Here is a 27,822-nt window from a genome sequence, read left to right as displayed (position 1 = left end):
ATAAAAATAGCATTCTCTAACCCGAAGTATATACGAAACATTGGGACGCGGTGAAGAATGGAGAGAATTTTGAGTGCATTTGTCAAAACCAGTAACACAGTTTTAGATGTCCTTAAGTATTAGTTGTCACTTTCTCTGATCTTCAGCATATTATATGTAAATTAGTCCTGTTGAAATAGATGTAACTTCATTTCTGTGCCATGTCTTTCGAACTAGATATAAGACTTCATTGGTCTGTGTCTACAAACGAATAGGTTAGCAGAGAGTCTACACAGTAGAACACCATTTATGTTAATCTAAAGGGCTGATGTTCTACCAGCAGTTATGTTATATAGCTGCCTCATCTCTTAGTATTGCTGCTAGTTATGTTTCCCTTCATATTGACATAGTAGAAATGGCAAAGCTAAGGTTAACGCCATGAATAAGGGTGTTGTGTATTATAAAGTGGGGAACCCATGTAATTAAAAAAGGCTTGCCTTAACTGATTTCATAATTGACAGAATATTTATTTAACTTGCTGTAAATTGACACACCTCTAGACAGAGACAATTATGACTGACTGTATAACATCTGACAGAACCAATTATGACTGACTGTTGTTTGCTACCTTTGCAAAGAAATAAATGAAACACAGATATTTAGAACAGAGACTGCTGCCTGTGCGCCTGTGCTTGCTATAATTAAAATACAATAACCAGTAGGTGAAGTAAAAATATGGTTCCTAATGGTTTCTAATTTAGCATATTCTTTAAGTCTTCAAATAAAACTGTTAGCATGAGAACTAAATATGAATGATGCACTGGGTCCTTAAGACACAAGTGTAGTAGTATATGTTAAGTATGTATGTTTGTGCATGCCAAGCTATTTAAAACTGAATATATGTACAATATATTTTTGTGTGTGCACACACAACATACACACTGAACATTAATAAAAGCTAAGCTGTTTGACACAATAATTGAGTGGGTTTGCTGATTAATAATAATATTATGAAAAACCCTGGTTGTCCATTCAGTTATATGTAAAATATAAAAGCCTTCCATATAAATGAAAGCAATTAAAAATACTTGGTTTCTACTTTCAGTTTATGTGGGCACCATTTATTGAAAGGAAAATTATATAATTCAGATTTTGAAACAAGATTGAACGATCACAATCATATTAGCTGCAACCATCAAACTAAGTCAATCAGTGTTTCATCTCAGTTACCAGAAAAGGGCCATTTTCCAATTAGGTTTAAAGATTTGTTTATGCTATCTGAATTTTATTTCATTTATTTCATTAAAATCCTAGTAATATTTAAGGTCTCTATTTTATACCTATTAAAAATTGTTTTGGTCTGCATTGTGTTCATTTTGTATGGATATTGTGAAAGAGGTATTTGGGTTTTCCCACCCCCTCCCTAATATAAATATAGAAAGTCTGTGAGAGCTATGGTTTCAGCTGCTATAAAACCGTATTCCATACATATATTTAAATGTTCCACATGCCACTTCAGTCATATTACAACTTTGTTCTCAGAAAGGATTAACTGCTCTATTGATTAAAGTCTCATTTAGGAAGAAAAAGTGAGCTTTTATATGCATCTCCAAGTTGGATGGTATGGTAACCTGAAAGTATTGACTGGCTGTGTGATATACAGCGGTCACAATTGTCTTTTACTAAGAAGAGCACAGAGTGATGCTGGTTGTCATTCTTACTCTGCTGTGTGGCAGCGCAAATAGTCCCCTTTCTAACCAACCTGGTGGGAAAAGTCAATATCCCATCAGCAGAGGAGGTAAACACATCAGGAGCTGTGTCCTCTCTCATCTTCCCTCCTCTATATTACTACAGTTCTTTAAATCTATTCTCCCCAGTCATCGGATGCACTTCTGTCATTCAAATGCATAGTACTGCTATACTGCAGATATAGCTGTGGTCTGAATTTAATACTGTACTGTGGATCCTCTTTGTTGTTTTATATTTCAGAATAAAACATCCCCTCATTGATTTCACATAGTTCCTTATTTTTCTACCATTAGCACACTTCATTAGATTTCTTTCTTTTTAATTTTGACTCTCGGTAGCAGTAATATTTTTAAATGTTTGTAAGAGGGGGTTACCTTGGACATCTTCGCTAAGTTCCCTGCACAAGACTTTTTCAAACCCCTTCCCTTTTTTGGGGCAGCAGCTCCCCATGTGTGCTAAGATGACCACCCAAAGGTTAGAGCTCTCCAGAGTAATTTTATTATGTTCAAGGGACTGTCACTGCGGGAGGAGGGGACCTGGCAACACAGCCTCTGTGCGTGTAGCACTTTGCACACATTCATATAACTCTCTGTATACAAGCCGTTGCTTAATTTCCTTCCATTTATATTTTACTTCTGTTTGGATTGCATCATTGATGTTTAAATATAGTGAACAAAACTGAGCAGCTCCTGTAGCGATAACCAGAAACGCTTTTTAATTGTGTCTCCCAGTGTAAATTTGATGATGATGTGATGATTTGATACAGTGCCTAAGAAGAAAGCACTGTACAAAGATAAAATAGACAAAGCCCTTCTCGCAGGCTTACAATCTAATTAAGATAGCACAAAAAGGGGGATGGAAGGAAAAAACAAAGGAGATAACTAACAGGTCTAATATGAGTAAATGTGTATATTTAGATGCAGTTCACAAAATCCATGCTATATAAAATATGGCAAAGCCATATGAAGCCAATGAAGAGAAAATGTAGCTTGATGTCAAACAGAATAGAAACACAGAGGTAGAGCGTAGAAAACAGTAGAGGGGAAACCCTGCAATCCAAAGCAGGTTTATTCAGAAATAAGTCTGTACTAAGTTTACTTAGGATTGCAGTTGTAGGGTTGTATTCACTGCTAGTCCTCAGAGTAGGCCCCTTGAAGTTAATACACATGACTTACTTAGGTTCATTCATTTATATGGGTCTTATTTTGAGCAGACCTGTGTTGGATACAACTCTTAGTCTACAATTGTGTACACGTGTACCTGGACTATGGGACTAAAAATGGTTTGAACAATATCATATTGTTTGCTCAGTAACACATTATACAGTGGTACCTCGGGTTACATACGCTTCAGGTTACAGACTCCGCTAACCCAGAAATAGTACCTCGGGTTAAGAACTTTGCTTCAGGATGAGAACAGAAATCATGCTCCGGCAGTGCGGCAGCAGCAGGAGGCCCCATTAGCCAAAGTGGTGCTTCAGGTTAAGAACAGTTTCAGGTTAAGCACGGACCTCCGGAACGAATTAAGTACTTAACCCGAGGTACCACTGTATTCCAAATGCAACAGACTGCTTCTGGACAGTTCTACCCCCATTTTGAAATTTGATGTTGCAACACAGTTACAATATAGTGACATATATAGTGGCCTTCATTTTGTTAAAGCCTAGATGTTAAAATTTTGATACTCAGCATATTTCAGCAATTAAAGAATATCCTGATGTATTGGATATTCAACCATTGTGGTCTTCCAATTTGTATAGGGTATTTAATGATAGCAGATCTCTTAATGCTTTGGGATAATGGTTTAATGGCAGAATGGGAACATAAGAAGAGCCTGCCGGATCAGGCCAATGGCCATTCTCTTTGGTGCCGGTAAACGGGCTAATACCTCCTCACACAGAGCTGTATGAAGACATCAGAGGAACACTAGGTTGATACCTCAGTGACAGGTGCAAAGACGTTTACCAACAAAATAGAAGCAGTCAGTTAGCAGGAAATGAAGAACAAAATCCTCTTCAGACCTTTTTTTGCAGTGAGAAAGAACTAAGACTGAATACATGGCATTCTCAAGCTGCAGGATTTGGGACTCCCATATCTGCAATGGGCACTGCCCATTTGGTAGAGAATTTTAGATTTTAGACTAGGAGTGGGGTAGAGTCAGGTTCAAATCCCTACTTAGCCGTGAAGTTAACAGGGGGGACCTAGCTCAGTTACTCTTTTTCAAGGACTGCTAAGAAAAAAGGGAAGCAGAAAGCCGTCCACATTACCCTGAGAGCGAGAGTGGGATAAAACATTATAAAGAAATACATGTAAGACAGCTTTTAAGTTTTCAGTAAAACCTTGAATTAAGATTAAGAATTGTCCACCAAAAAGGATTTTAAAATATTAGAATTTATTTTAAGATTTTCTGACTTCCTAGTATAATATGCATTATTAAAGTTAAAAGTGTTTGGGAACTTGGTGCAAAACACAAGCAGCCATTTTAACCAGATCTGGGTGAGGGTTTTGGTAGCAGTATCGCTAGCTTCTGGCCCATTTCCAGGCCCAATTCAAAGTACTGGTTATCACTATTTAGGCCCAAAATGACTTGGGACTAGGATAGTTGAGGACCATATCCCATATAAGTTGGCCTGTTCACTCAGTGTCAGAGGTACGTAGGAAAGGGCCTTATGTGTGTTCAGACAGTAGCCCTTTGTCCCCTGCTTAATGGCATTTAAATACCAAGTGAACATTTATTTGTTCCAGCTGCTCTTTCAGTTGACTAGCCTGTGACTTATTTATTTATTCATTTCATAAAATTTATACACTGCTGGGGTACCAAAAGGAATTTCCAAAAAGACTTTTTATCCCCTTGGCTTTTTGATTAGGTTGGATCCAAACATGCCCTCCTGAAGACTGCCGTGCTACCTACCACACAGCTCCAGAGGGTGCCTCAACCCATTTTCAGGGATCACACAGGGCTGTGGGGGGAAAGGGAGAGCTCAGATCGGAGAGCATCTCATTCTATGGCCAGAACTCCACTGATGGAATTCTGGATTTAGTCCTTTATCTGCTGTGCTGCCTGTTTTTGCACTTTTAATATTGAAGGATAGTTTACAGAGTAGATTCTACTACTAAGGGCAGAGGGACAGTTTGAAGGTAGCCCCACATACGGCCTATTATAATAATCCAGCCTTGTATGACTGTGACCAGGTGCTGCTCCAAGAGTGAAGTACAGCCTAAGCTATGCAAAAGCACTCCTGACTCCATGCTGAGATTCTAAGTACAAAGCAAGATCTAAGAGGACTCTCAAACTATGTACCTACACACTTAACATGCATTATCTCGCTAATCCTCTTAACACCCTTTAAAAAGGGCCAGTATTATCGCTCCCATATTGCAGATGGCAAATTTGGCCTCTGACAATAGTGGTTTGGCTAAGACCAACTACTGACTTTAGCAAAGGTGATATTTCAACTGGAGGCTTTCTTGTTCAGTGGTTATATATATATTATTCAATATTATGCTGTGCTAGCTTATCGGTGAGTGATCTATTGATCATGCATCTCAGTTTCTTTCAGTAAAATACAATGTCTAGTCATATGATCCTTTTCCTACTTTTTAAATTGCTTATTTCTCCATTTTACACCTTCAGTAAAACAGCAGAAACATTCAAATTGGAATCAGTTCATCTATTCAGTAGAACACAAACTAGATGTTCACTACCAAGCAATTGGTGGTGGTTGTGATGTTGTTTTTCTCTTATAGGCTCCTATGTCTTGAAACAATTCAGTCCCTTGAAATATCCCAGCACAAAAGTAACCTGCAGTCCATAGACGCTTAAACTCACTATATTCAATATGTGTGCATTTTCTGAGTGGGGGAAACATGATGAAATGTTGAAGTTTGAATCACTGAATCTTTGGGGAAATGAGCCTAGCTTAGTGGTAGAACAAACACATATGTCTTTGCATGCAGAAGGTTCCATGTTCAATATCTGGCAGCTCCAGTTAAATGGACCAGGTAGCAGGTGATGCGAAATGCTTCTATCTGAGAACCTAGAGAGCTGCTTGCAGAGTGTATTATATTAGCTAGAAGGATAAAGAGTGTGACCCGTGTTTCTTCCCTTTGGCATTCTTATTTTTTAACTTGTTTTTTTATGATAGCCAGGAAAGCAAACAAGGCTCTCTAGAAATCTAAACAAAACACGGAACATGTTTGCTATTCCACTGCACTTGCACAGTCTTTAAAGTATACACACAACACTTACAGTGGGCGGGGGAGTATCTGCAAGTATTTTTTCAAGTGGTGTAAATACACAAGTACAGTGGTACCTCAGGTTACAGATGCTTCAGGTTACAGACACTTCAGGTTACAGACTCCGCTAACCCAGAAATAGTACCTCAGGTTAAGAACTTTGCTTCAGGATGAGAACAGAAATCGTGCTCTGGCGGCAGTGGAAGGCCCCATTAGCTAAAGTGGTGCTTCAGGTTAAGAACAGTTTCAGGTTAAGAACGTAATTCCAGAATGAATTAAGTTCTTAACCCAAGGTACCACTATACATTTAAAAATGCATCAAGATAATTTCATATGTTCTGATTCAGGCCTATCACTTAAAATGGACTTGTAAAATAAAAGAAAAGTTGAAGTTTGAGATATGGGAAGAATGCGCATTTTATCTTAATAGTTTCCGGGAATACCTTTCTGCAGTAACTTCCACATGCTTTGCAATAGGCACGTAAAGGCAAGTTCCCAGTATCCTGCATTATTGCAAATATTTTCAGTAATCCGATCAATGAAGAGGGTTCAGTGCATAGAAAGCAGATTGCCAGGCAACCATGCCATTAAGCAGCATTCTGCTTTTTTTTAAAAAATTAAACTCTTTAAAGAGAAGCTACTATCTGTTGGTTCTGGTAAACTGTTCCCTCATCCTCTTTCTCTTCCCCCTCCCACCCCCATTTATTCAGCATTAATGGACAAACAGTGTTTCCTGACATTTACTGACAGAAGGTATAGCACCAATTCAGTTGGGGCATGACAGGTGGGTTGACTAATTCCCTGATGAGCTGGATTCAGTCTCTTTGTAAGTAACAAGTCTGACACTCTCCTAAACATGCTGACCAATGTACTTTTTAAAAAAAGAAAAGAAAAAAAGGTAAGCATCAGAAGAAGAGGAAGCTCAGTAAAAAAGCATGTTGAATAGAAGTCTGGGAAATTTGGGTTCTGAGAGTCGGTAACCCTGTACCAGAGTGTGTTTTAAAAGGCCAGAGTGTCCTGGGATTAGTGGCTATAAAATGATGAGTTTCTTTTTCTGATCTTTCAGTTTGTTATTTCTCTCTCCCAACAGGTTGTGTGAATAACAACATGCTGGAAGAAACCAAGGAAAACTACAAAAAACTGAAGAGCACAGTAGACAAATGGTTGTCAGTGAGCAGCTACTCTGAAGTGAACCTCGGCAAACTCTTTCAGACATTCAATATAGTAAAATCTGTGGGAGATCCCAGTATTTAAGCACTGTGTGTGGGTAGAATGGAACAAAAGGCTTTTGTGGACTCTTTTGTAGGCAAATATCTTCCTTGTTTTCATTTCTAGTTTTCCATCTATAGATACACACTAGTGTTGTTGTATCTTGTTTAAAAACACACAAGTATACGTCAAATATTGGCTTTATTCAATGGTAAAAAATATTAAAATGTCATGTTAAAAGTCAGTATATATACTGAACACCTGTACCACTTACTTTTCAATAAATATCTATTTGTTGTATATCTGGACCTAGAAGGGAAGAAAGGGGTGGAGAAATAGCTTCTTTAATTGAATAATTTCCAGTGAGAGTTGCTGGAATGTAAGTGATCCTAGACTTTGCTCCAGGGTAGTTAGTAGAGGTGCTTTCAGGAAAAGAGGTTAGTGGAGGTCTCAGTAGGAGCACTAATGTTTTCTCTTTTCACAATTTATCTACTTCATGATCATATACACAGCAGTTAAAAACAATGCTAAAGCCAAATTCTTCCTATTAATACTTGATTCTAATGTGATCTTTATTTTTGAACCTATATTTGAGGGAATTTTTCCACAAAACAGTATTCATTCAAACAATAAATATTGTGCTGTAAAGACGCAGAGTAACCACATGGAAATGAATGCTAAAGCACCAATTGACTTTTGTACAGGGCAAGGAGACTGTATGTATGTAGCAGATTCTTCATACCACACACACATATCTAAATGTTACACTTTGGTTCCTTTGGGTTCAACAGAATAAACAGCAGTGCTTGCTGTGGCGAGAAAATGGAAACGACATAAAAATGGAACTCACTTTGGCCAACAAATAAAAGTATCGTCTATATTGTATAAAGCAAATAAAGCCAAGGCAAAGTTTTTAGAGAGATTTAACAATGGTGTCTAATCTGTTTACCGCCATTAAAATAATGAACAGAAAGGTTAACGTCATTTATTGGTGCATGCTAAAGTATTTCTAAATGTGTGTGTAAAGTTTTATACTGTTGAAAGGAAAATAATAAAGTTTTTTAATGTAAGAAAATTGCAGTGGGTATGCGCCGACAACATATCAGTGAGATATCACAGTGATATCAATTTACACTACACATTTTCATCTTTAAATTATTTACTTCAGGGGTGGGGGAATACACTTTTGGTGACATTGCTACTACAGCCTTTTTCAATTGTGTTTACTTGCTCATTGACAAACAGCAAAATTTTTAGGATACTTCCCCAATGCTCTTCTGAAATAAGGCAATTTAATCTTGAATGTAATCCAATACCTCCTAGTTAATAGAATAGCGTAAAACGTCTCTCTTCCTTTAAATTGGGGACATAGAATCTGCTTCGTAACTGTGGCCAGCATTCTAGTACAAAGCAACCTAATAAGCACATTGAATGAAATGCAAGCTCTGGGAGTTCCAAACCAGTCTCAACTTGGAGGTGGTGAAATTTGCGGTGGGAGCCAGGAGCACATATCTGCTGGCAGAATGCAAACTTAATATATTGACATAAAAACCTTTGGTCATCATCAACATACAGACACAGTGACACATTTCAGGGATTTAAGAATATCCCCCTCACACTGTTAAATAGCCTTGGACTTATTGTGAAGCAAATTTTAACCTATATCCCCATGTTGAGTGGAGCTGACACAAATAAGCAGACTTGGACAGCCGTGTCACATCTAATTCAGCTGTTAATAGTTTATGTATCTGGTTCATTCAGAAATCGGGTATTGTGTGTTCTTAACTATACCTGCTTCAAGTACCACTTGTGGAAACATGAGCCTGCAGAACTGCCCTGCCTGCAAAGGCTTCTATATTTTGGTAGAGAAGACCCACATGCATAAGAAAGGCATATGCATGTCTGACCTTTCCATTGAAGTGAATGGAGAAACTCTCTTGCAAATGAGTTCCTATATTCAAAAGAGCCAAATATTCCATTTTTACTCTTTTCCCCAACATGCCTATTCCATAGTACTTAATTGGATAGTCATGCTTGGTTACTTCCATTCACATCATACAGGTAGTCCTATTGCAATAACCTAGCCTGTGTGTCATCATTTCTAATGGAGTGAGAAAAAGGCAATGGGTGATGCTCACTTTACATATAGTCAAGAAGAGACCCATTAAATCAATGGGCATATAAGTTAATTAGCTCCATTGAGTTCAATGGGTCTAATGAGAAATGTTGGCTAATGCCATATATATTTAAAAGCATTACACATGTATTGTGTTTTCCAGCAAAATAAATGTACTTGTGAAATATGATATGAAATAGGCATGTCTTAATGATCAAAATGAAAAATAACTTATTTGTATACAGATACACATTTTAGAGCTATTTCCAGCAAGACTTGTCTTTTCACAAACTTTCCAATTATCACATAGAAAAAAAAGAGGCAAAAGATCATCTTCAAGCATGCTTCTCTCTCTCTAAAAATGTAAATTTGAAAATCTAGTAAGGATACGTATGCCGTAATGGCACTTCGCATTTATCTTCAATTATTAGAGGAAGAATGTTTTGAATAGGTTAAATAAAACCTTGTTTTCCCAACTTAATGTAACATCTAGTGTTTAAGACAGACAAAATCTGAAGAGTCCAGATGTGTGTCCTTGACTAAGCAGCCGCCTTTGAATGTTTCACCTCATTTTAACCCTTGAAAGGCTGGGAAATGGGAAGCCATCTTTTTACAGTATATGTAAGCTGATTTTCATAAATATGTAAAATATGTGATGTAAAATACATGCTACAACTGAATTGAGGTTGCTAAGAAAACAAGTCTGGTTTGCCCAGAGATGTTCTAGACTGAGTTGGCCACACTCCTCATATTTCTGTCCCATATGCTGATAAAAAAATATTCTAAAGTTTTGTTGAGGGTGAGAATTTTTGATATGTAAGCCCAGAGGCTGGACTTCACAACAAGAGTTTATGTGTTAGTAAAGAAGAAAGGAACCCATCAAATTATTTTGTCCTATGCCAGAATAATATTTTGCTGGGAGGAAAACTGACTTTTCCTATTTCTCAACTTCAGCCCATTTTTCTTCTGGCCTTATTTGCCTCTCTTCTGTCGAGCACCTAAATATTTCTTAATTGAACCGCTCATCCTGCGCCCCTCTTATAGCTGTTTAATAGATTAACTCATCTGTGCCAGCTTCAAATTTCAGATTAAAATTCCTTCATCCCGAAGGCAGCATTATCAGGTTGTTGGAGGCTGTTTTCAAACCTTGGTTTTGAATAGCAGCGGCTCTGCATTAATTTAACCACTAAGCTAATAAGTAGGTTTCGTTTTGTTATGCTAAGCTTTATTGCTTTTCTTTTGATCAGAATGGTGTTGTTGAGCAAAGCAGCAGACAAGGCATTCTTTGATGAGGGAATTAGTGCTCTATTCTTCCTCTATTATTCATAGCACAGTGGAATATGTAAGTACCTGAGGGTGTCAAAGGAGAGCAGGCTCTATTGCAAAGTGTTCGCCTTGTTTCTCTCAATAGCTGACTATGAGATGATAAACTGCTTAATACACTGCACTAATTGGATGAGAGCAAAAAGAGATGGGAATTAAGGCAAGGCAAAAAGAGAAAGTGCTACCAGCCTTCATTCACTCTTTCACTACTTTAACAGCGCCAAAGGAGGCACAAGCTTTCTATAAGCAGACTAGAGGTTTTGTGCAGAGATAAAATGAACCTGTTAGTGGATTCAAGTAATACACTAATTATTGCACAGTATAAATACCACTACTGGTTTTATAACATGAAGGTAAACTTCTTTTGAGACGGTTATAGGATTGCTTGGCAGTAGTATAGATCCTAATAAGGGACCAGAGTAATAACCCCCCTGGATTAACAAAATTGCTGCTTGCAGAAGTATGATTCCGGCTTTTACAAAGATTTCTGCCGAATGAATAAAAATGACTGAGTGACATTTCTTAATGTGTAATGGATTGATAATGATTCCCTTTTCTTTAAAGTAAAATATGCACTTCAAACTCTACTGTTAATCATGTCCAGGGGCAAATGTTCTTTTTCCATAAAAATATTTTTGTACCTATGGGTTTTTTTACACTCCAAAATATATATGTGTATAAGATGCTGTCAGTTAAATGTATGGTTATTTGGAAGAACTGCAGTGGGTTCATAAAAACAAACATGCTGAAGAGCCCACTGTGTGTGAGTGTGAACTGAAGGGAGGAGAATCCACCTGCCAGGCCTTTGCCATCCTATCTCAGAAGTCTTCCAGAAGAGTCATCTTGTGGAAACATCAGCCCACATTCCTCCTCTGGTGGGTAAACTGGACTCTCTTACAGACTGGAGAAGCCTGGGTGCATTGTGATCTAGTAACCTCAACTTTAGATTCCCCCTTGCGCATTAGCACAGTTGTTAGGTTGGGTTGCGCTATGTATGTCTACATAAAGCCAGCTTCATCATACAAAATTTGAGTGAACATCCCATGCACAGAATTTTGCAGGATGCTCGGTAGTTGAATGCAGTCCCACCCATATTTAGGGACGGATTGTCTTAGCTAGTCCACCAGATCAACGAATGTGAAACAGCACTGCCACATCCACTCCTCACGGCTGAAGAAAACAATACCGTGATTAGGAGCCACTCCTGCTGTTTGCAGCCCAAGATGCTGCCTCGTGTGAGGGGAGGGGGAATACACCTCCCACAGGATGTTCAAGAAAAAGGGCGCGGGGGATGCAATTTGAGGTTTCTAGCCAGCCTGGTCCAGCTTCGGCTGTCATTTTGTTATTCTTAAACAGAAGAAGTGAAATGAGGGTTCGGGTTCGAGGGAAGGCTTGGCTGCGGGGGAGCCTCCCTCACTTCTTTGGCGCCAAAGGCGGCTTCCATTAATGAGCAGATCTTCACAGCTGGATGAAAACGAGAACACCTCAGCCATCCGCCAGGCGAGCTTCTGGTGGTGGGTCCCGTCCTTTTTTTCCCAGGGCAGCCCAGCTTTCAGGGGAGGAAAAGGTCGTGGGCTTCTGGGGCGGCTTTGAGGCCTTGTCAGGCGTGCTATCCCACCCCCACCTCTTAAATATATATATATTTATATATATATAGGGGAGCTCGCAGGAAGTCCGGGGCTCCCTTGAAAAGAAAAAGCCCGCGCGAGCGAGCAAGCAAGCAAGAGAGAAATCGCCGTCGCCCAAGCGCCCCCCGACCCAGCTGGGAAGCCTAAATAGGGGGCCTTTCGCTCGGGGTTTGTTTGCAGCCGCCGAATGACACGGGATTAGGAGGTTTGTAAACCAGGGGCGAGGGGGGCTTTCAATGGCCCGGCGATGTAATCCTCGGAGGTAATTTCACGCGATTTGCTTCTGCTCCATGGCAGGGTCAACTGAGAGGGGACGAGAAACGGCTCGCCAAAGGAGGGATCAGGCGGCCGGCGGAGAAGGGGGCGCGGGCGCGCAGGAGAGCCCGGCAGCAGCTGCCTCCGCCGCTCAGCGCCAAATCCGAGGCGCAGAGAGAGAGAGAGGAAGGGAAGGAGGGAGGGAGCAGACAGACAGGGAGAGAGACTCGTCGGTGCGCACACCAAAGCAGCAACGCGGCCCGGACCTGGCTTTCTTTTTCCAAGCCGGAAGCCAAGGCCTCGCCCCAGTCCCAGCCCCACCTCGCCTGCAGGAGGGAGGCTTGGACGCCGGGGATCTCGCCCACCGGATCACCAGTCGAGAAGTGATCCGGTGGAAGAGCGCACCATCGCCACCAGCTCCGCCTGGCAAGCCCACCCCCAACCTAGGTGGTCCGGTACAGGATACCACCGAGGCTCCCACCCTCTGGTCTAGCACGATCTCCCTCTCTCTCTTTCACCTTCTCTGGCTGGAGCAGCGGAGTTGCAGCACCTTCCCTGTCCCTTCCCCCGCCCGCCCGCTTCTCTGGAAATGGCCGTGAGAAGACAGCTGCTCGCCTTGACCCAGTAAAGAGGACGCCACATGCAAAGCCAGTGTGCAACATTCGGGATTCCTGTTGCTTTAGGCAGCGGGAAAGAAAAGAGAGGTCGAGGCGAGTCGCCTGATCTGGTCAGATAAGGAACCAAACCATCTTGGCCATCAGAAGAATGAAATGGCGCAGATGCGCTACCGCCACCCCCTTTTTTGTACAGAAGGATCCTGCGTGCTTTTACTCGGAAGTCAGTACGGTGTTCCATGAGGATTACCTTCAGGGTAGAGGGCACAGCACTGCAGCTTTACAGCACACAATTCTGCCCCGGAGGTTTGCTCCCAGTCTAAGTGTGCACAGAATGAGCAGCCTTGCAGTGTCACCCTAGGTTTACTCATCAGTCAGTCTCCTCTGTTGTCATTCCCTGGGAAATGGACATAGGCTACAATCCTACACCCAGAAAGCCCCAATGAGCTCAGTGGGATTGAATTCCCAGTAGATACGGAAAAGATTTGTGCTGCCAACCTGTTACCTGCCCACAGCTGTCAGCCTGTGCCTAGGCCAGTTTTCCACATCCTGGTGCTCTCCAGATATTTTGGACTACAGCTCCCATGAGGGCACCAGGTTGGGAAAGGGGTAGTGTCTTTTAACATTAAAACCAATTTGGGTTAGGGGAAAAATAATATTGGCTAGAAAGCTTGTGAAAGTAATAAAATCTTTTCATTTTTTCCGTTTACATATTTTTTTAGGCATCTATCAGACAAATATCTGTAAAGCTGGAGAGTTCAATCAAGTCCTTGGTACCCTAGCCCTCCCCCACCTTGGTGATGAAGCACAATTTACTTCCAATGACACTGCATCTCCAGGTATCTTTTCAAATTCTTCATAAATGTATATATATATATTTTATTTTCTATGGGTGACACTTTTCCACTTGGTCGCAAGGGAAAGTGAGAGCAATAACAACATTACACAAAAGCACTGTACCGACGACGCCCTGTCTCTCTCTCCAAAAGACTCTCTTTCCCTTTCTCTCTCTCTCTCTCTGGTTTCAGGAACCTCTACAGTTAATAAGTTAAATAAAGGGTTTGTACATAAATATTTGTCTAGGGACCCTATGATATCTACAACACAGTAAGGATCTACAGAAATGACAAACTTGTACAAACACTACACGGAGTGCAATTGTTATATAACATTTCAAATATACAAAGCTCTGGGTTGCTGTGTTTCTTTTTTTTTTTGCTTTTTCTTATTTTTTTTAATAACAATGGTATGTACAGAGCATCACAGTTTAGTGACTTCTTTTTTTTAAAACAGTCCATATTCTAGCACTGTTATTTTTCCCTTTGGTTTGCTATAAAACCCTTGGTTGGTGTGATGATAGGAGGACCCCTCCACACACAGACAAAAAAAGAAAAGAAAAGAAAGAAAAAGACCAGACTCTCTCCCCGATCCCCCTTTGCCTTATTAAGTGCACCGGTTCGTTTTAACACAGCATCGCATCATTGGCTTCCTTTTGGCCTGGCCCAAGCAGCATCCTTGGTTTCGACGTCCTCCCAAAGCTCCTCTTAAGATCGGCCCAGGGTGACAAGACTAGATGTGGCGAAGGGAGAGAGGGGGGCGTGGGCTGCGCCGCCACGTCGTACCTGCCCACGCGCCCCGCTCCAAAAGGTCCTCTCTCCTTTCTCCTCCTTGGGATGTACTTGGGCGTTCAAGAAACGGAATGACATTGGGGAAGGGGGGGCGGGTGCGTGGGGTAGTCCCAGCCAAGGAGCTTCTGCTGAATGGCCCGAGGGAAGCATGAAAAGCAGGAGCCCCGCTTGCTCCGAGTACCGGACCGGAGGAGAAGCTCCCCGCCGCGGATTCTCGGTCTCTCTTTGTATGTGTCTGTCTGCTTCTCGCTCTCCCGTTTTGGTCTTGGGTTTCGCTCCTCCGCCAGGCGATCTCTGGCCGGCCTCGCCCCGCCCCGTCGGGGCTGCTTAGCACACCTCTTTGCCCGTGCTGTTCCCGGGGAGGATGTTGAGCTGCGTCAACTGCGCCGCGTGCTCCTTGGCCTTCAACCGCAGCGCCGCGATGCTGGAAGCGCGCCGGTCCGCTGCCGCCGTGGCCGGATCCGAGAGGCCGCCCGACTGCACGGCGCTCTCCACGCTCGGGGCCGGCTGGCGCAGCAGGGCGGCCGCGGTGGACGCGCTCGTCAGCGGGGCCATGGTGGAGAAGAGCCTGCAAGCCAAGAGGACACAGGCCGGGCGGTCAGGGCCGAGCTGACAGTACGAGGCCCAGGGGATGGCGACCAGGCGAAACCCCCGGAACCCCGTGTCACTAAAAAAGCGCGCCTACATTGCATCATCCGAGTCAGGCTGCTTTTAAAACGGGCCTGCTGGACTCCAGCTCCCATCAGGCCCAGGGAGCGTGGCTCATGGGCGTTGTAGTCCATTCAATGGCAAACCCACTTTCAAAGGCAAGGAAACAGGCCTCCGGAGGACCCTCAACTTCCGCTTATTCAATTTAAGGCGGAGAGAGCTCAACCCGGGGCCCTCCGCATACAATTGAGACTACAATTCCCACTACTGCTTCTCAGCCGTTGCCTGGGGGCTCATGGGCTTTATCGTTCCATAACTTTATGGGGCGCGTCAAGTTGGCTACCCCAGAATTATAGGGCTGCGAGTGAAAGAGTGGCCAATCCCGACCCGGGCAAATGTTGCAACAGCCGCATGCTCTTTATGTATTTGATCAGTGCATTTATACCGCCCTTCACCCTGTCTGGATCCCGGGGCGGTGTGCAAAACAAGGTCCCGCCTCTGTTCCCTCCCGGGCCTCGATTCGAATCCCGGGTTTTCCAAGCTTAAGGTCTGGCCGGTTTCTACTCGCGGCCCTTCTCGGGGCAGCATAAACCAGAGAAACGCCTAGTCAACGAGATTGTCTGTAAGGCGCTTAATCCTCTCCCATTTGCTAGTGACAGGAGCTCGCTGGCAGCAGACGCTTGAGCCTGCGACTTATACTGTGATCAGAGAGAAGAATAATTTTTTAAAAACTATTACTAATAATAAATAATAGTAACAATCGAGACTTTTAGGTGATGGCTTTTCTCCCCGCTGAAGTTTCCCTCTCCTCTCCTGTCCCTTTCATCTCCCCCAAGCTACAGCGGTGGTTCTTTACGCTGCCTCCGCGGGCTCTTTCCCCTTGTCCTTCACGTTCGCTTCTCGGGCGCCCCTCCCCTTGCCCTTCCGATGTCTATACTTTCCTCGGCCCGCCTTATTAGAGGTCCTGGATGCCCGAAGCGGTGTCTGCCGCTCGGCTCCTTCGCGGGGCGGATGCCCACGCCCAGCAGGGCGCGTCGTCCCTGTGGATTTCCGCACAGTGGAATGCCAATTATTCTCCGGCAACCCTAGCATCCCGGCTCAATGACACAATCTTGGAAATGCCTTCCCCTCTAGTTTTCCTTCCTTACCTCTCCCCGGAGCAGCCGCTCTGAAGAGAGCAACTGACCCCCTTGACTGGCACGTAGAGATATACAGACTCTCCATTAACCAAGGAGGTGATTATTGACATCATCCCGGCTAGGAATTGAACTGTGGGCCTGGAAGGCAACAGGGGCTACATACTAAGCCCGGAGCCGCCTAAGCTCCCGGACTGCGGGCTGGCTGGCTGGCTGGCGCGGGGAGGGCCTTGGGGAGGATTACTTGGGCGCGGGGAGGGGGGTTCCCCGATCTCTGCTCCTGAAATTCTTCGCGCAGCTCAGCTCTGAAGTGGGGCGGTCTGCATTTTGCTGCTCTCTTATAGGCTACGATTTCCGAGGGTGTTTTTTTTAAAAAAAAAACAAATAGCAAAAAGGGAAACCCTATATGCACAGTGGCTTGGCTTTTCAGAAGGCAGTTTCTATGGAAGGTGAAACGCTTTCCTAAAAACTTTGCATTTTTAGAGCAAGATGGAAGCGCGAGGAGGAAAGTCTGCTTTCCTCTTCTGCTCCCTTCACTACTTCCTCGCTCTCTTTTTTCGTCGCCTGCCTATTTTGATCGCACAGCCTATTAGCCAGGCAGTTTAGTAAGCATTTTACAACTCATTTTTCAATCTGATGGGGGGCGCAAGGGGAGGTAGCGCAAAGGCTCCGGCTGATGCAGCCAGAGAGAAGCGCTCCAAGTGTAGAATCACAGCGGCAAGTAGGGGGCGTGACAGCCCCGTAGCCGCCTGCCTGCCTTGAGGGAAATTGAGTCACTCGGGGGCTTAGGGGAAAGGCAGAAACGCTTTCGTTGTAGCTGGGCGGCTCTCGCGTTCCCCCACCACACAAAACTAAATTTTACTTGGATTTTCCCCAACCCTCCTCCAACACATAATTGTGTTAAGTGGCGTCTCGCCTGCGATGAATCTTCTTTGTTCTCATCAGTAGAGACATCACTGCAGTTCTTTTGCCCTTCCATTTTCAACCTCTCTCCGGCTTCCATAAATCCCGACAATGCTTTTTTGTCTCTTTATAATTACCTATTGACTTCTTTAAATTAATTGTTTGGTTATTGTTTAAAGAAAGGTAGCTGCAGTATCATTTATTTTATTTCATCCTTGACTAACAAGCCTGGTTTTCCGTTCAGGTGTAAACTAGATAGCCTATATCTCTAGTCACTGCTGTGACTTTTCAGTGGATTTAAGTTGTCTTTATTCATTTTTTAAACCCCTTTCTCGATTTCATTTTATGCCTTTCTGTGACTATTTAGTGTGGGATCAAATACAGTATCAACAAAGATGAAAGGTAAAATGAATGTGTTAAAACGCACGTAGACCATTTTAAAAGTTAAGATTATTCTAATAAACGGACTGTCATCCAATCACCTAAATAATATTATGTGGCCAAGCGATCTAGCTAGAAGAAAATCTTACGAGTACCTTCCAGCCAGTGTGCTTAAGATCATGGTCTAAATGCAAATGCCAGTGACTGGCCTTTTCCTTTAAAGTTATCTCTATCCATTTAGGGAACAGGAGGGTACCATGAGCTTTGCACACATCATCATCATCATCATCATCATTATTATTATTATTATTCCCAACTCATACGAATTCCATATTCTAAAGACTGGGGAACTATACTTGCAACCCAGAAGCAAAGCGACTGAACTATTGCATCCTGTCCACGCATGGACATCTTTAGGTCCTTGTTGTCAGCACAAGGGAGGAACCTCTCCAGCGCCACCAAGCCCATAAGTGCTGGAGTTAGGCCCAGAGAACACTGAAAGGAACTTCTGCAGGTCTGAGCGGGAAGCGTCTCAGATCCCTTGAAGTTTTGAAGCAGAAAAAGTTCCACCACTCCTGCGCCAGGTCTAGAACACGACCAGACAGAGCCTGCTGGATGAGGCCAATGAATGGCCCATGATCTAGTCCTGTGGGAGACAGAGCCACTCTCCCTTCTCGTGCCTTCAGAAGCACCGCTGCACCTTCACGCGCGGGGCCCTCAGCGCACAACCCGCGCCCAAATCTTTATAATACCAGGCAGGCCAAGATTTGCCTTCGCCGTTCCCACCCTCAGGATTCCCTTGACGCCCCGCCCACTTTGACTCCGACGCATGCGCACTCGGGAGGAAGCCCCGCCGCGGCACGTGCGCGCATCGGTAACGGTCTGCTCATTGACAGCGTGGGGAGGGGGGGGGAGAGGTTTAGGCCGCGCCTGCTTCAAGTTTACCTGCCGAAGGCGGGGCTGATGAAGGCCGGGTGTCGGAACACGGCCGCTCCCAGGAAAGTGCTGAGGCCTAGCGGGGTCCCGCCGGGGGGCAGAGCTGCCGAGCCGGGAGGAGGAGGCGGCAGGCTGGGGAAGGCGGCGGCGGCTGCAGCGGCTGCGGCGGCGGCTGTCCAGGCGGAGTCGAGAGCTGGGTGGTGAGGAGGGAAAGGACTAGCATCAAGGTAGGGACTGAGCGGGTGAGACGCCGACAGGGGCCCGGGGAAAGGCAGGCCGGGCGGGTGGCTCTGGGCGCCGGCCTTTTCCCTCTTCCGCCATTTGGCTCTCCGGTTCTGGAACCAGACCTGGAAGCCAAAACATAAAACAAGGGGGTGGGGAGGGGGGCAAGGCGGTTAGTCAAGCGCGGCCCTCGCGGCTCCTCGGCAGCCCAGAGACGACGACGACGACGCCTCCTCTCCCCCCTCCTCCTTCTCCTCAGGGAAGGCCCAGCGCTCGCTTCGGCGCCAAGGCCGTCGGGGGACCTGGGCCTAAGCGCAGCGCACATCTTCGGGCTTCCGTGGCGGTTCTGGAGCAGGCATCGTCTGAAACTACCCAGCGCTCCTACCCAGGGAGAGGCCCATAGAGGAAAGGGAAGCAAGGGGAAAGGGAAGCAAGGGCCTCTGGCTTGGCAAAAGAGCGCCCACTTCTCTGCGCCCAGACCCCATTTTGCCTTTCCTCCATGTCTTTCGTGCCTGCCAGATCGGTGGGCGAGGATGTCGAAGCAAATGGTTTGAGCAGAGGGGTGGGAAGTTTCACTGCTGAGCATGGAGACCCAAAATGGGACAGAACTACGTGACAGTGACATCACAAATCAGTTTTCTCCCCGTCTTCCTTAGTGTCCCCCTCACGGTAGAAATTTAGACGGCAAGCTCCTCGCTGGCAGAGACCTGCCTCTCTCCCCCGCCCCCCGTCCCTGGGAATCTGTAAAAGCGCCATGCAAATAGATGGTGCCCTATTGGAAATAAAGACAATAATTAAACGCATCTTGTTTCGCTCATATCTGGTGGTGACCTTAAAGTGGATCCAGCCCTTGGCCTGGCCAAGGCAGGCTTAATATAGATCTATTTATTCTTAACGGGAGTGATCGATCAGCTTGAGCAGGCTCTGACTAGGCTGGGCTTCCTGGGCTACAGGTAGAAACATACGCAACAGCTCCTTCTTAAGCGGTTGCCTTTCTGTAAGACGCACCTTCATAATACATAATACAACCAATGCGACTGCATTCAAGCAACCTCGCCTAATGTTCTCCTATTTTCTTCAAAAGCTTCCACGTATACAGCCTTTTCAGCGGGTTCTCCCCCCCTACACACCCCGCCTTTTCTCAACTCCACTGTTTGACAGACAGTTGAATGTTTTCGCCAGCCACACACGCTAAACATCATGTTTTCCTTTATGACAATTTTAAACCCATGCCTTCTTAGCGGCACTTAAAAGGCTCTAACGCTAATTTCCCAGTCCGTGGAAATTATTTTTCATTATTATTATTGTGGTTATTACGCCATCTCCGCAGCCACCCACACTCAGAGCCGCCACCAGAGCCGTTCTCGGGGAGAACGCTCACATTTTGCAAAGAGCTCTGGCCTTTTCAGCTGGGGGAGATGAAAAGCAAAAGGGGCAGCAATAAACAAGCTTCCCTCCCCTTTCCTAGTTATTAATAAAAACAGGGAGGGATTTTCTATATATTGATATCAGCCATCGACATCTTTCTCCAGTTTTAGAGCCAAAGCACTGAAATACTACCGAAAATATATCCCTCTCCAAATTTGGAAACGGAATAAAAATGGGAGGGCTACTTTCTAAAATCTAAACAGATGGACAATGCTATCCCATAGGTGTATGCTCAGAAGTAAATCTCACCGAGTTCAATGGGATTTACTCCCAGGTGAGGGTATATAATAGGATTGTAGCCTCGGCTTCCATAGGAGGCAATTATTTGGAAATAGGTTGGGGAAAATGAGAAAGAGAGGCGCATATTCGGGGGGAGGGGGGCAGGGAGACCGGGACCATCTTCTCGTTTGTGTTGCTCCTCTCGCCTCTAGGAAGGTCCCAGCGCAGCCAGCCTAGGAGCTGCGGCTCAAGGCAACGGCAAACGTGGCGTCTCGGCGCGTCTTTTCCGTTTCCAACTCAATTAGCAACTTGGCCCCACTGCAAATTCCCCCTCTCTTATTGAATTAATAAGTTTGAGTACACCCAAAGGTAAACCGAGGGGCTCTAATAATTCATATTCCCCTTAATTACATCTTCTCCACTGAATAGGGAGGGAAGGGAGGGCGAGAAAGAAAAGGGGGGTTGTCTCTGTCTCTCTCTTAGTTATTTAACTTTCCCACGACTCATTCCCCTGAGCTGAAAATCCTGATTTGCTGTCACATCTCTGTTTGACAATGGAGAAATGTGTCAACAGAAAGGAGGGGACCGGGCTCTTCATTAGCCCCTCTAATGCGAGAAGCTGTTGTGTATTAAATGAGCCATATGGAATTTATGATGCTTTCGCCGCGCTTGACTTTCAGTGTAAAGTGATTTGCGCGGAGGCAAAAGGCCGCCGCCATCTGTCGGGGGGTTGGCCGAAGAGGGGCGAGTGGAGCGCCTGGCTCTCCGCGCTGCGTAGCCTCCGGGCTCGGGGTGGGGGAGCAAACACCTTCTAATAGCATTGCACCGTCGAGCCAAAAACAAAATCGAGGAAATCAAATAGCATTAGCTGACTCTCTTCGGGCCAAGCGGAGAGGAAACCAAACAGCCCCTCCCTGTTTGCCCGAGCGCCAAAGTGCCCTTTGATGGAGGCCCGATGGGCCATTTGAGAGCGCAGGCAAATACCTGCTTCGCGCTGCGTTGGGCTGACAACCACAGCTAGTTCTTTCATCGGGCTGGGGGTGGGAAGGGGGCAGAAGGAAAGCTGCTGGGGGCACCCGGAACGAAATTAACTGGTTTCAACGAGGGAAAGGGCAGACTGGCACCCATCACCCAGCGTTTGGTCTTAATTTGGGGGTGCGGGGGGAGGAGAGAAGGAGCGAGCGCCTGTTTGGGTTCAAGGGTCTTAAACAATATTTCCTCTCCCCCCCCCACCTGCGGGGACCCCAAGCCCGCCGAGAGAGCGCTCCCAGTCCCCATCGCAGCTGTCCCTGGACTCACCTGCACTCTGGCTTCGGTCAGATCCAGGCGCATCGCCAGCTCCTCCCTGGGAGGGAAACAAGCACAAGAAGACACACGCTCAGGTGAGGCCCTGTGAAGCGGGGTAGCGGGAAAGAAAGGGTCCCGCGGCTCACCGCCTTGGTGAAGGCTACTACTACTCCTTCCTTCTTTGCCCATATAGGGGAGAGCCATCCACATGCAAAGCCCCAAACAAGGCCAGTTTCCTGCCCTTCGTTCCAGTTCCTACTGGCACTGACGTTGGATCGCCCCGAAATGCCCCCAACACCCCCACTCCCCGCAAAAAATAATAATATCCCAAACCAGGAAGCGTTTCACTCTCCACATCCTGAGAAGGCTAGCTTGAAATCGGGTGCACAAAGCAGACTAGGGGGAAAAAACTCCCAAGTTTCTTGTTTTGATCTGCGTGTTCCTGTCCCCCCCAACCCCCAACCCCCGTTGTTGTTACGAAGGGGAAAATGTTTGGAGGAAGTGAAAAGAGGAAAACTTGCGAGCGGGGGCTTTGACAGTCTGCTGGGAAGGGCCGCGACCCCGGCCAAGGCCCGCAGCCCCGCGCGCCGGAGCAAGGCTCCCCCCTCCAAACGCCGCGCCGCGGCACAGAGGAGATCCTTTGAGCTGCAACGCGAGCCCTTCATTGCGATTATTATTGCAACAATTAAGGCAAATCGGAAACCATTACTATGTTAGAAAACTGCTTATAATCTGTTTACCTCGAATATGAGAGCTCCCGGGATAATTGGCTCTCCCTCCGTTAGGAAGAAAAGCGCCGCGCTGGCCAGAGAGGGAGCCTGGCCGGGCTGGAGCGGAAGAGCCAGCTCGCCCTTGCCCAGCTCCTCCAGACTGCCAACTTTTTCTTAAAAAAAAAAAAGATCTCCAGCCCGAGGGTCTGGCTCCTCACAGAGATGGCCGCACCAAAGCCTCTCTGCCCCGATGTGCGCCATGGGAGGAGCGGCCTGGCTAAACCTCTCCAGCCTAAGCCGGCACATTCCACTTCAAAGACCTTTCCGAGCGAAATCGGAGCATACGCCGGTCGGGCTTCCAGAGGAAGGGCGCTCCCTAGGCAAGCCGTTGCCTTGAGTGGCTGCGAGGCAAAGCGAGGCAGCAGCTTTCGCTCAAGCCGGCAGTTCCGTTTCCTAAGCAAGGGGATCCCGGTGATTTCCTGCGCCACGCCGGCGAAGCTGCGTCTTATGCCGCTGGCTCCGAAGGAGATTCCAGCAAATGTGCCAAGAAATAAACGCTGCTTCCCATCCCATTTCTACGGAAATACTCTTCCCCACCCCCCATATTAGAGGTGAGGCGAGCCTTGGCTAACGACTTTAACAGTGCAATAAACTGAGTTACGTGGGTCTCCTCGGAAGTAAATCCCACCGACTTCAGTGGGCTACTCTGTTAAAATGGGAACCGGATTGCAGCCCCAAGGAGAGGTAGAATATGGAAGGGAATTAGGGTCGCTCTTAATAAGAAGCCAAAACGAATCTCTTTATTCTGAGGATCAGTAATTCCTTTCCTCTTGGTAAATAGCAAAACCTTTGCTACAAATATTGCTGAAAGCGACCCTTCTCGGATCCGGATGCGGTAAAAGGAATTCCTCGCAGAAGAGGCTTTGCAGCTCAAAACGAAATTCGCCTACTGATTGAGAGCGTAACCCCGTTAATAGCGTTATGCTCTCCTCTCCTTTTCTCCGGATTGCAAATGGGAGCATTTTAGGAGTACGGGGGAATCCAAAGAAAGGAAAGGATCTGATACCGAGTGATTTAAAAATTAAAAACCCACCAAACCACTTAGGCACAGACTTGCAAACAAAATGGGCATCTGCATTATTGTCATTTTCACTGCAATTAAGTTCGTCTCCCAAGCAGATTCTAGTTAACGGGAGGCAGGGATTTCCCCCTTGAAAGCGCAAATGCAACTTGACACCGCTTTAATTCGGATCAAGCCTGATACACGTCTGATACAGCGCTTCAGGGGAAGCCGAACAGCCCGGTTCCTTTCAAAGTAAGCGTGCCCGCTTCTGCTTCAAACCCCTGTAAGGAGCAGACCTCAAGGCAAGGCAGTGGGTCAGAATGACTTTCTCCCTCCGGACTCCCCCCTCCTTTTAAAAAAATCTTTTTCTTTTTTCTTTCTGGACGGTGCCCAGAAACGTCCTGAACCGGCGGGCGGGCGCTTGGGGCGCTTGGGGCTTCTGCCAAAGCTTTCCAAGCAAGCTGCCATTCTCGTCCCGTATTTTTAGCCCTCTCAAGCGGAATACTTTGATCTTTTCAAAACTATATCTATCTATATATACGCACGGGGCTTCCCTGCGGCAGGGCAGCGCTCCAGCTTCCACCGAGAGCGCTGAAACTGATACCCGACAGACTAGCCGGAGGATCAAGGCAAAAATAGACCCCGGAGAGGGTTTGACAAAGACGCGGCCAAAACCCACCTCTAACCTGTCCTTGGCCGGCGAACTCGGGCTGAGCCACACAAGCCCCTCTCTCCTCCTCTCCTAAGGATGGGGTGTCTGGACTTCTGAGGAGAGGGAACCTCAAAAAAAGAATGACTTTTTCTCCTGGACGCGGAGTGGATTGAATAAAGCCCTGGGACACAACGGGGGAGAAGGGAATTTCCCACCATATCCCACCCCGTCAGTTCCACAGCTTCCCAAGTTATCCCCAGGCGCGCGCACTTTTTCTTCTTGTCGTGTACATTTATCCCCAAGTCCCAAGGTTTCCGATTCTGCCCGCAGACACCACTCCGTCGATTTTAATCTTAAGAGTTTATACTTATTGTCTCCTTCCAGCCCCGTCTAACTTGAGCGGGCCAGGGGAGCCGCGCCAGCTGACCTCGCTTTGGGCCCTGGGGACACGCGGAACCCCCAAGTTGGGCAGCTGCCCCCTCCCCTCCGCAACCGCCTCGCCACCTACCTGGTGAAGACGTCCGGGTAGTGCGTCTTCTGGAAGGCCCTCTCGAGCTCCTCCAGCTGGTAGCTGGTGAAGGTGGTGCGGTAGCGGCGCTGCTTCCTCTTGAGCAGCCCCTCCTCGGAGTCGCTGCCGGCCGACAGGCACACGCTGTCCTCGCCGTCCTTGCCCTCCACCAGCTCGTCGACGGGCAGCAGCAGCTCCTCCTTGGGAGAGCAGCCGTCGGCGCCCTCCGTCCCCGGCGCCGCGCCAGGTCCCCCGACGACGCCGACGGGGCCCCCTGCGGCCCGCCGGGCCTCCTTGGCCTCGGCCAGCAGCTCCTCGTCGTCCTCCAGCTCCTCGTCCAGCTCCTCGGCCTCTTCCTCCTCGTCGTCGTCGTCATCCTCGTCGTCCTCGTCGTCCAGCAACTCGTCGTCTCGGCCGGGCCTGCCGTCGAGGCCGCCGCCGCCGCCGCCTCCTCCTCCGCTGGACAGCTCGTCGAGGGCGGCAGCGGCCCGCGGGAAGGGCGCGTTTTCCCGGTACGACTTGCTGCGGCTGATGCTGACCTGCGGCGCCTGGCTGATCTTGAGCGAGTCCCAGGACGAGGCGCCCGCCTCTACCCGCTCGGCCCTCGCCAGCAGCCGGCCCCCGCCGGGCCCGTAGAGGCGGCGCAGCTTGGGCGGCAGGTGCAACTCGGCAGCCTCGAAGCCCCCCGGGCTGCCCTTGGCCGGTCCTGCCGGGGAGACGAACACAGACAGACACGCACCCATCACCGACCTGGCCGGGCACGTTTCACTGTCGCCCAGCCGGGGGACCCTTCGTCTGCATCTAGGGACTCGAAGCAAAGGGCAGACCGTGCGTGGGGGCCCCCGGTGTAAATACAACCCCCCCCCCATTTAGCCCAGATGCTTTCAACTTTCTAGACGGGCAGCTGCAATTATTTTTGCCAAACCAGGTCGCATCTCTCCACGTCTCCCTTTCCCGTCCCGAGACCAAAATCCTTCAGAGGAAGCTCTATCAAAACCCACCCCTGTAGGAAATGTACGGAGAGATAAATTTGAGGATTGTGTCTGGAGGAAAGCAAAAGCTAACTGTTCTCTGCATTAGTTTTTATTCCAACCACTTGACTTAGTAACATTACTATTCTTTTAAGTGCGTTCCTTAAAAGTCCCCTTCCTCCAGCCGACAATCTGACACCTGTCGGCTTCGTCAAAGCCTTTCCAGCGGCTCTGCCGGCACCCGAAGATCCCCATGCATTGGAAGGCCGGAGAGAAAGAGGTTTAAAATATTTTAAAACTCTGTATATGCGTGTTGGGGGGTGCTTTTTCTCTGTCCCCTCCAAACACATTCTACCCCGAGCCCCACTTCTTTACAACCCGGAGCCCCGCCAAAGGACGCCCTATCTATTCGCCCTCCCAAGCAGGCCTGGCAGCGGAAAGGCGCCGCCGAAGCAGCAACGGAAAATACGCGCCAGGGACCTGCTGACTTGCCGCCCTTACTTGTCTTCCTTCACCCCACCCTCTCCCAAAAAGAAGAGGAGACCTCCATTTGGGGCACCACCTCCCCTTCTCCCCAAGCAAGCTAAACACGACCCCGGGCGTGCCTGGGATGCAGCTGGTGGTGGGAGGCAAGCCAAAAAAGAGACCCCAAGAGTGGCGGGGAAGCGGAGTTCCTCCCAGTCCGTTTCTGCCCCCTAACCTTCCTGATCGCCTGGGCGGTGGGTCGCCTGCATCTCAGACCCACGCGCCCATCCACGCCACTTGCAAGGGGGTCTCCGCGCTCTAGGCCCGCTCTCCGGGCGCAGGACTTCCGCGGAGCTCGCTGGAGCTGCCCGGAGGAGCGAAGTTGCCTGCCAGGCCCGCTTGCTCTTTCCTCTGCCCCCCTGGGCTGGGCTTACCTTGGCCGGCCTTGTCCTGCTCGATCCTGCCGGCCAGCGGCGCGAGGCTGGGCGCCGCTCCCAGCAGCCGCATCTTGCACGGGCTCCTCCGGCCCAGGATGCTGTCGATGCAGTAGGACGAGAGCAAAGTTGGCGATTTACTTTTGCATTCGGGCCTCTCGGAGCAGCTCTCCTCTTGGTATTGGTTGCTCATGGCTTGGGCTGGCTGGCCCCTCCCGCGCCGCCGCGCCTGGCCGGGCTCCGGGTGGCGGCGCGTGTGGGCTCCGGGCTCCGGGCTGGGCTGGCACCCCTCCCCCCACCAGGCAACGGCAGCAGCGCCGGCAAAGTCGCCCCTCTTCCTGCCCAGGACACTGGGAACAAGTGTAGCGCCTGAGCCGCAATAGCTTGGCTCTTGATTCCCTCTCCTCCACGTGCTGGGAGCCGCGCTCTGATTGGCTCTCTCCAGAGGCTGGGCAGCCTTCGGCTCCCAGCCAAGGGGAAAACGCGGTCCGGAATCCGGAGAGGGGAGGGGGCAGGGAACGGGAACGGGTTGCTTGACAAAAAGTTGGCAGGCTAACTTTCCCTGCCCAGACCTCGTCCTTGCTGGGGCTGAAGGACAGGAAGGGATCTGGCGAAGGTCATCTCCTTCAACTCCTCTTCCTTGAAAAAGTTTCCTGCCAACTTGACACTTCCAGGGACGATGAGCCCAAATAATCCAAACTATATAGTCGTAACTATATTATATAGGGAACGGAGTCTTAACTATGTCATATATTCGTCCCGATCTTCCCAAATAATTTACTGTTCCATTCAAGAAACAGCCCTCCTCCCCTAATTTTGTTTTTGTTTTAAAAGTGGGTTGTTGGGCATTATTAAATTAGTGAGGGATTAATTGGATTAATTATTACTGCATTCCGTTAGTGCTGATCTTCATCAGGCAGCTCTATAATTTTTGATACAAGTCCTGCCTAAATAGAGCACAGAGCACTTCTGTCCTGAACTTCTTGGAAGTAAGTCCCACTATGTTCAATAAACCTTACAGTGTGTGTTTAGGATTGCAACATTAATACAGAACGTGTGTGGGAGTATCTGTACATCGAGTGTGTACACACACACGCATTCATTCATGTATAAAAATACAGAT

At 47.3% G+C, this 27,822-nt stretch overlaps 2 protein-coding genes and 1 long non-coding RNA gene across 5 annotated transcripts in view; 2 read left to right on the top strand and 1 right to left on the bottom strand.

Annotated features, from left to right (window-relative positions):
• Positions 1 to 8,247, top strand: part of POLA1 (DNA polymerase alpha 1, catalytic subunit) — a 179,655-nt gene extending 171,408 nt beyond the window's left edge. For 2 of the 3 annotated variants that reach the window (XM_053387009.1, XM_053387007.1), the window contains one exon: positions 7,054 to 8,247. In XM_053387009.1, coding sequence (XP_053242984.1) covers positions 7,054 to 7,217 — 164 coding nt within the window. In that variant the 3' untranslated portion in view covers positions 7,218 to 8,247. The remainder of the gene's footprint in view (positions 1 to 7,053) is intronic. The other variant, XM_053387010.1, reaches the window with a different exon arrangement.
• Positions 8,248 to 12,236: 3,989 nt separating this feature from the next.
• Positions 12,237 to 14,517, top strand: LOC128413130 (uncharacterized). The gene is made up of 2 exons (XR_008330250.1): positions 12,237 to 12,444; positions 13,831 to 14,517. It is a non-coding gene; the product is annotated as an uncharacterized LOC128413130 (long non-coding RNA).
• A 14-nt stretch (positions 14,518 to 14,531) lies between these two features.
• Positions 14,532 to 27,132, bottom strand: ARX (aristaless related homeobox). Its single transcript, XM_053387011.1, has 5 exons — positions 26,700 to 27,132; positions 24,830 to 25,535; positions 21,909 to 21,954; positions 18,750 to 19,087; positions 14,532 to 15,304 (listed from the first exon to the last, which is right to left on the bottom strand). The coding sequence occupies exons 1-5, from the start codon at positions 26,890 to 26,892 to the stop codon at positions 15,064 to 15,066; spliced, it is 1,524 nt and encodes a 507-aa protein (XP_053242986.1). The 5' UTR covers positions 26,893 to 27,132; the 3' UTR covers positions 14,532 to 15,063.
• Positions 27,133 to 27,822: the final 690 nt, after the last annotated feature.

The sequence above is a fragment of the Podarcis raffonei genome, chromosome 4 (genome assembly GCF_027172205.1).
Source record: "Podarcis raffonei isolate rPodRaf1 chromosome 4, rPodRaf1.pri, whole genome shotgun sequence".
In the NCBI taxonomy this organism is placed as follows: Eukaryota; Metazoa; Chordata; class Lepidosauria; order Squamata; family Lacertidae; genus Podarcis; species Podarcis raffonei.
This window is presented reverse-complemented; position numbering and strand designations above follow the sequence as displayed.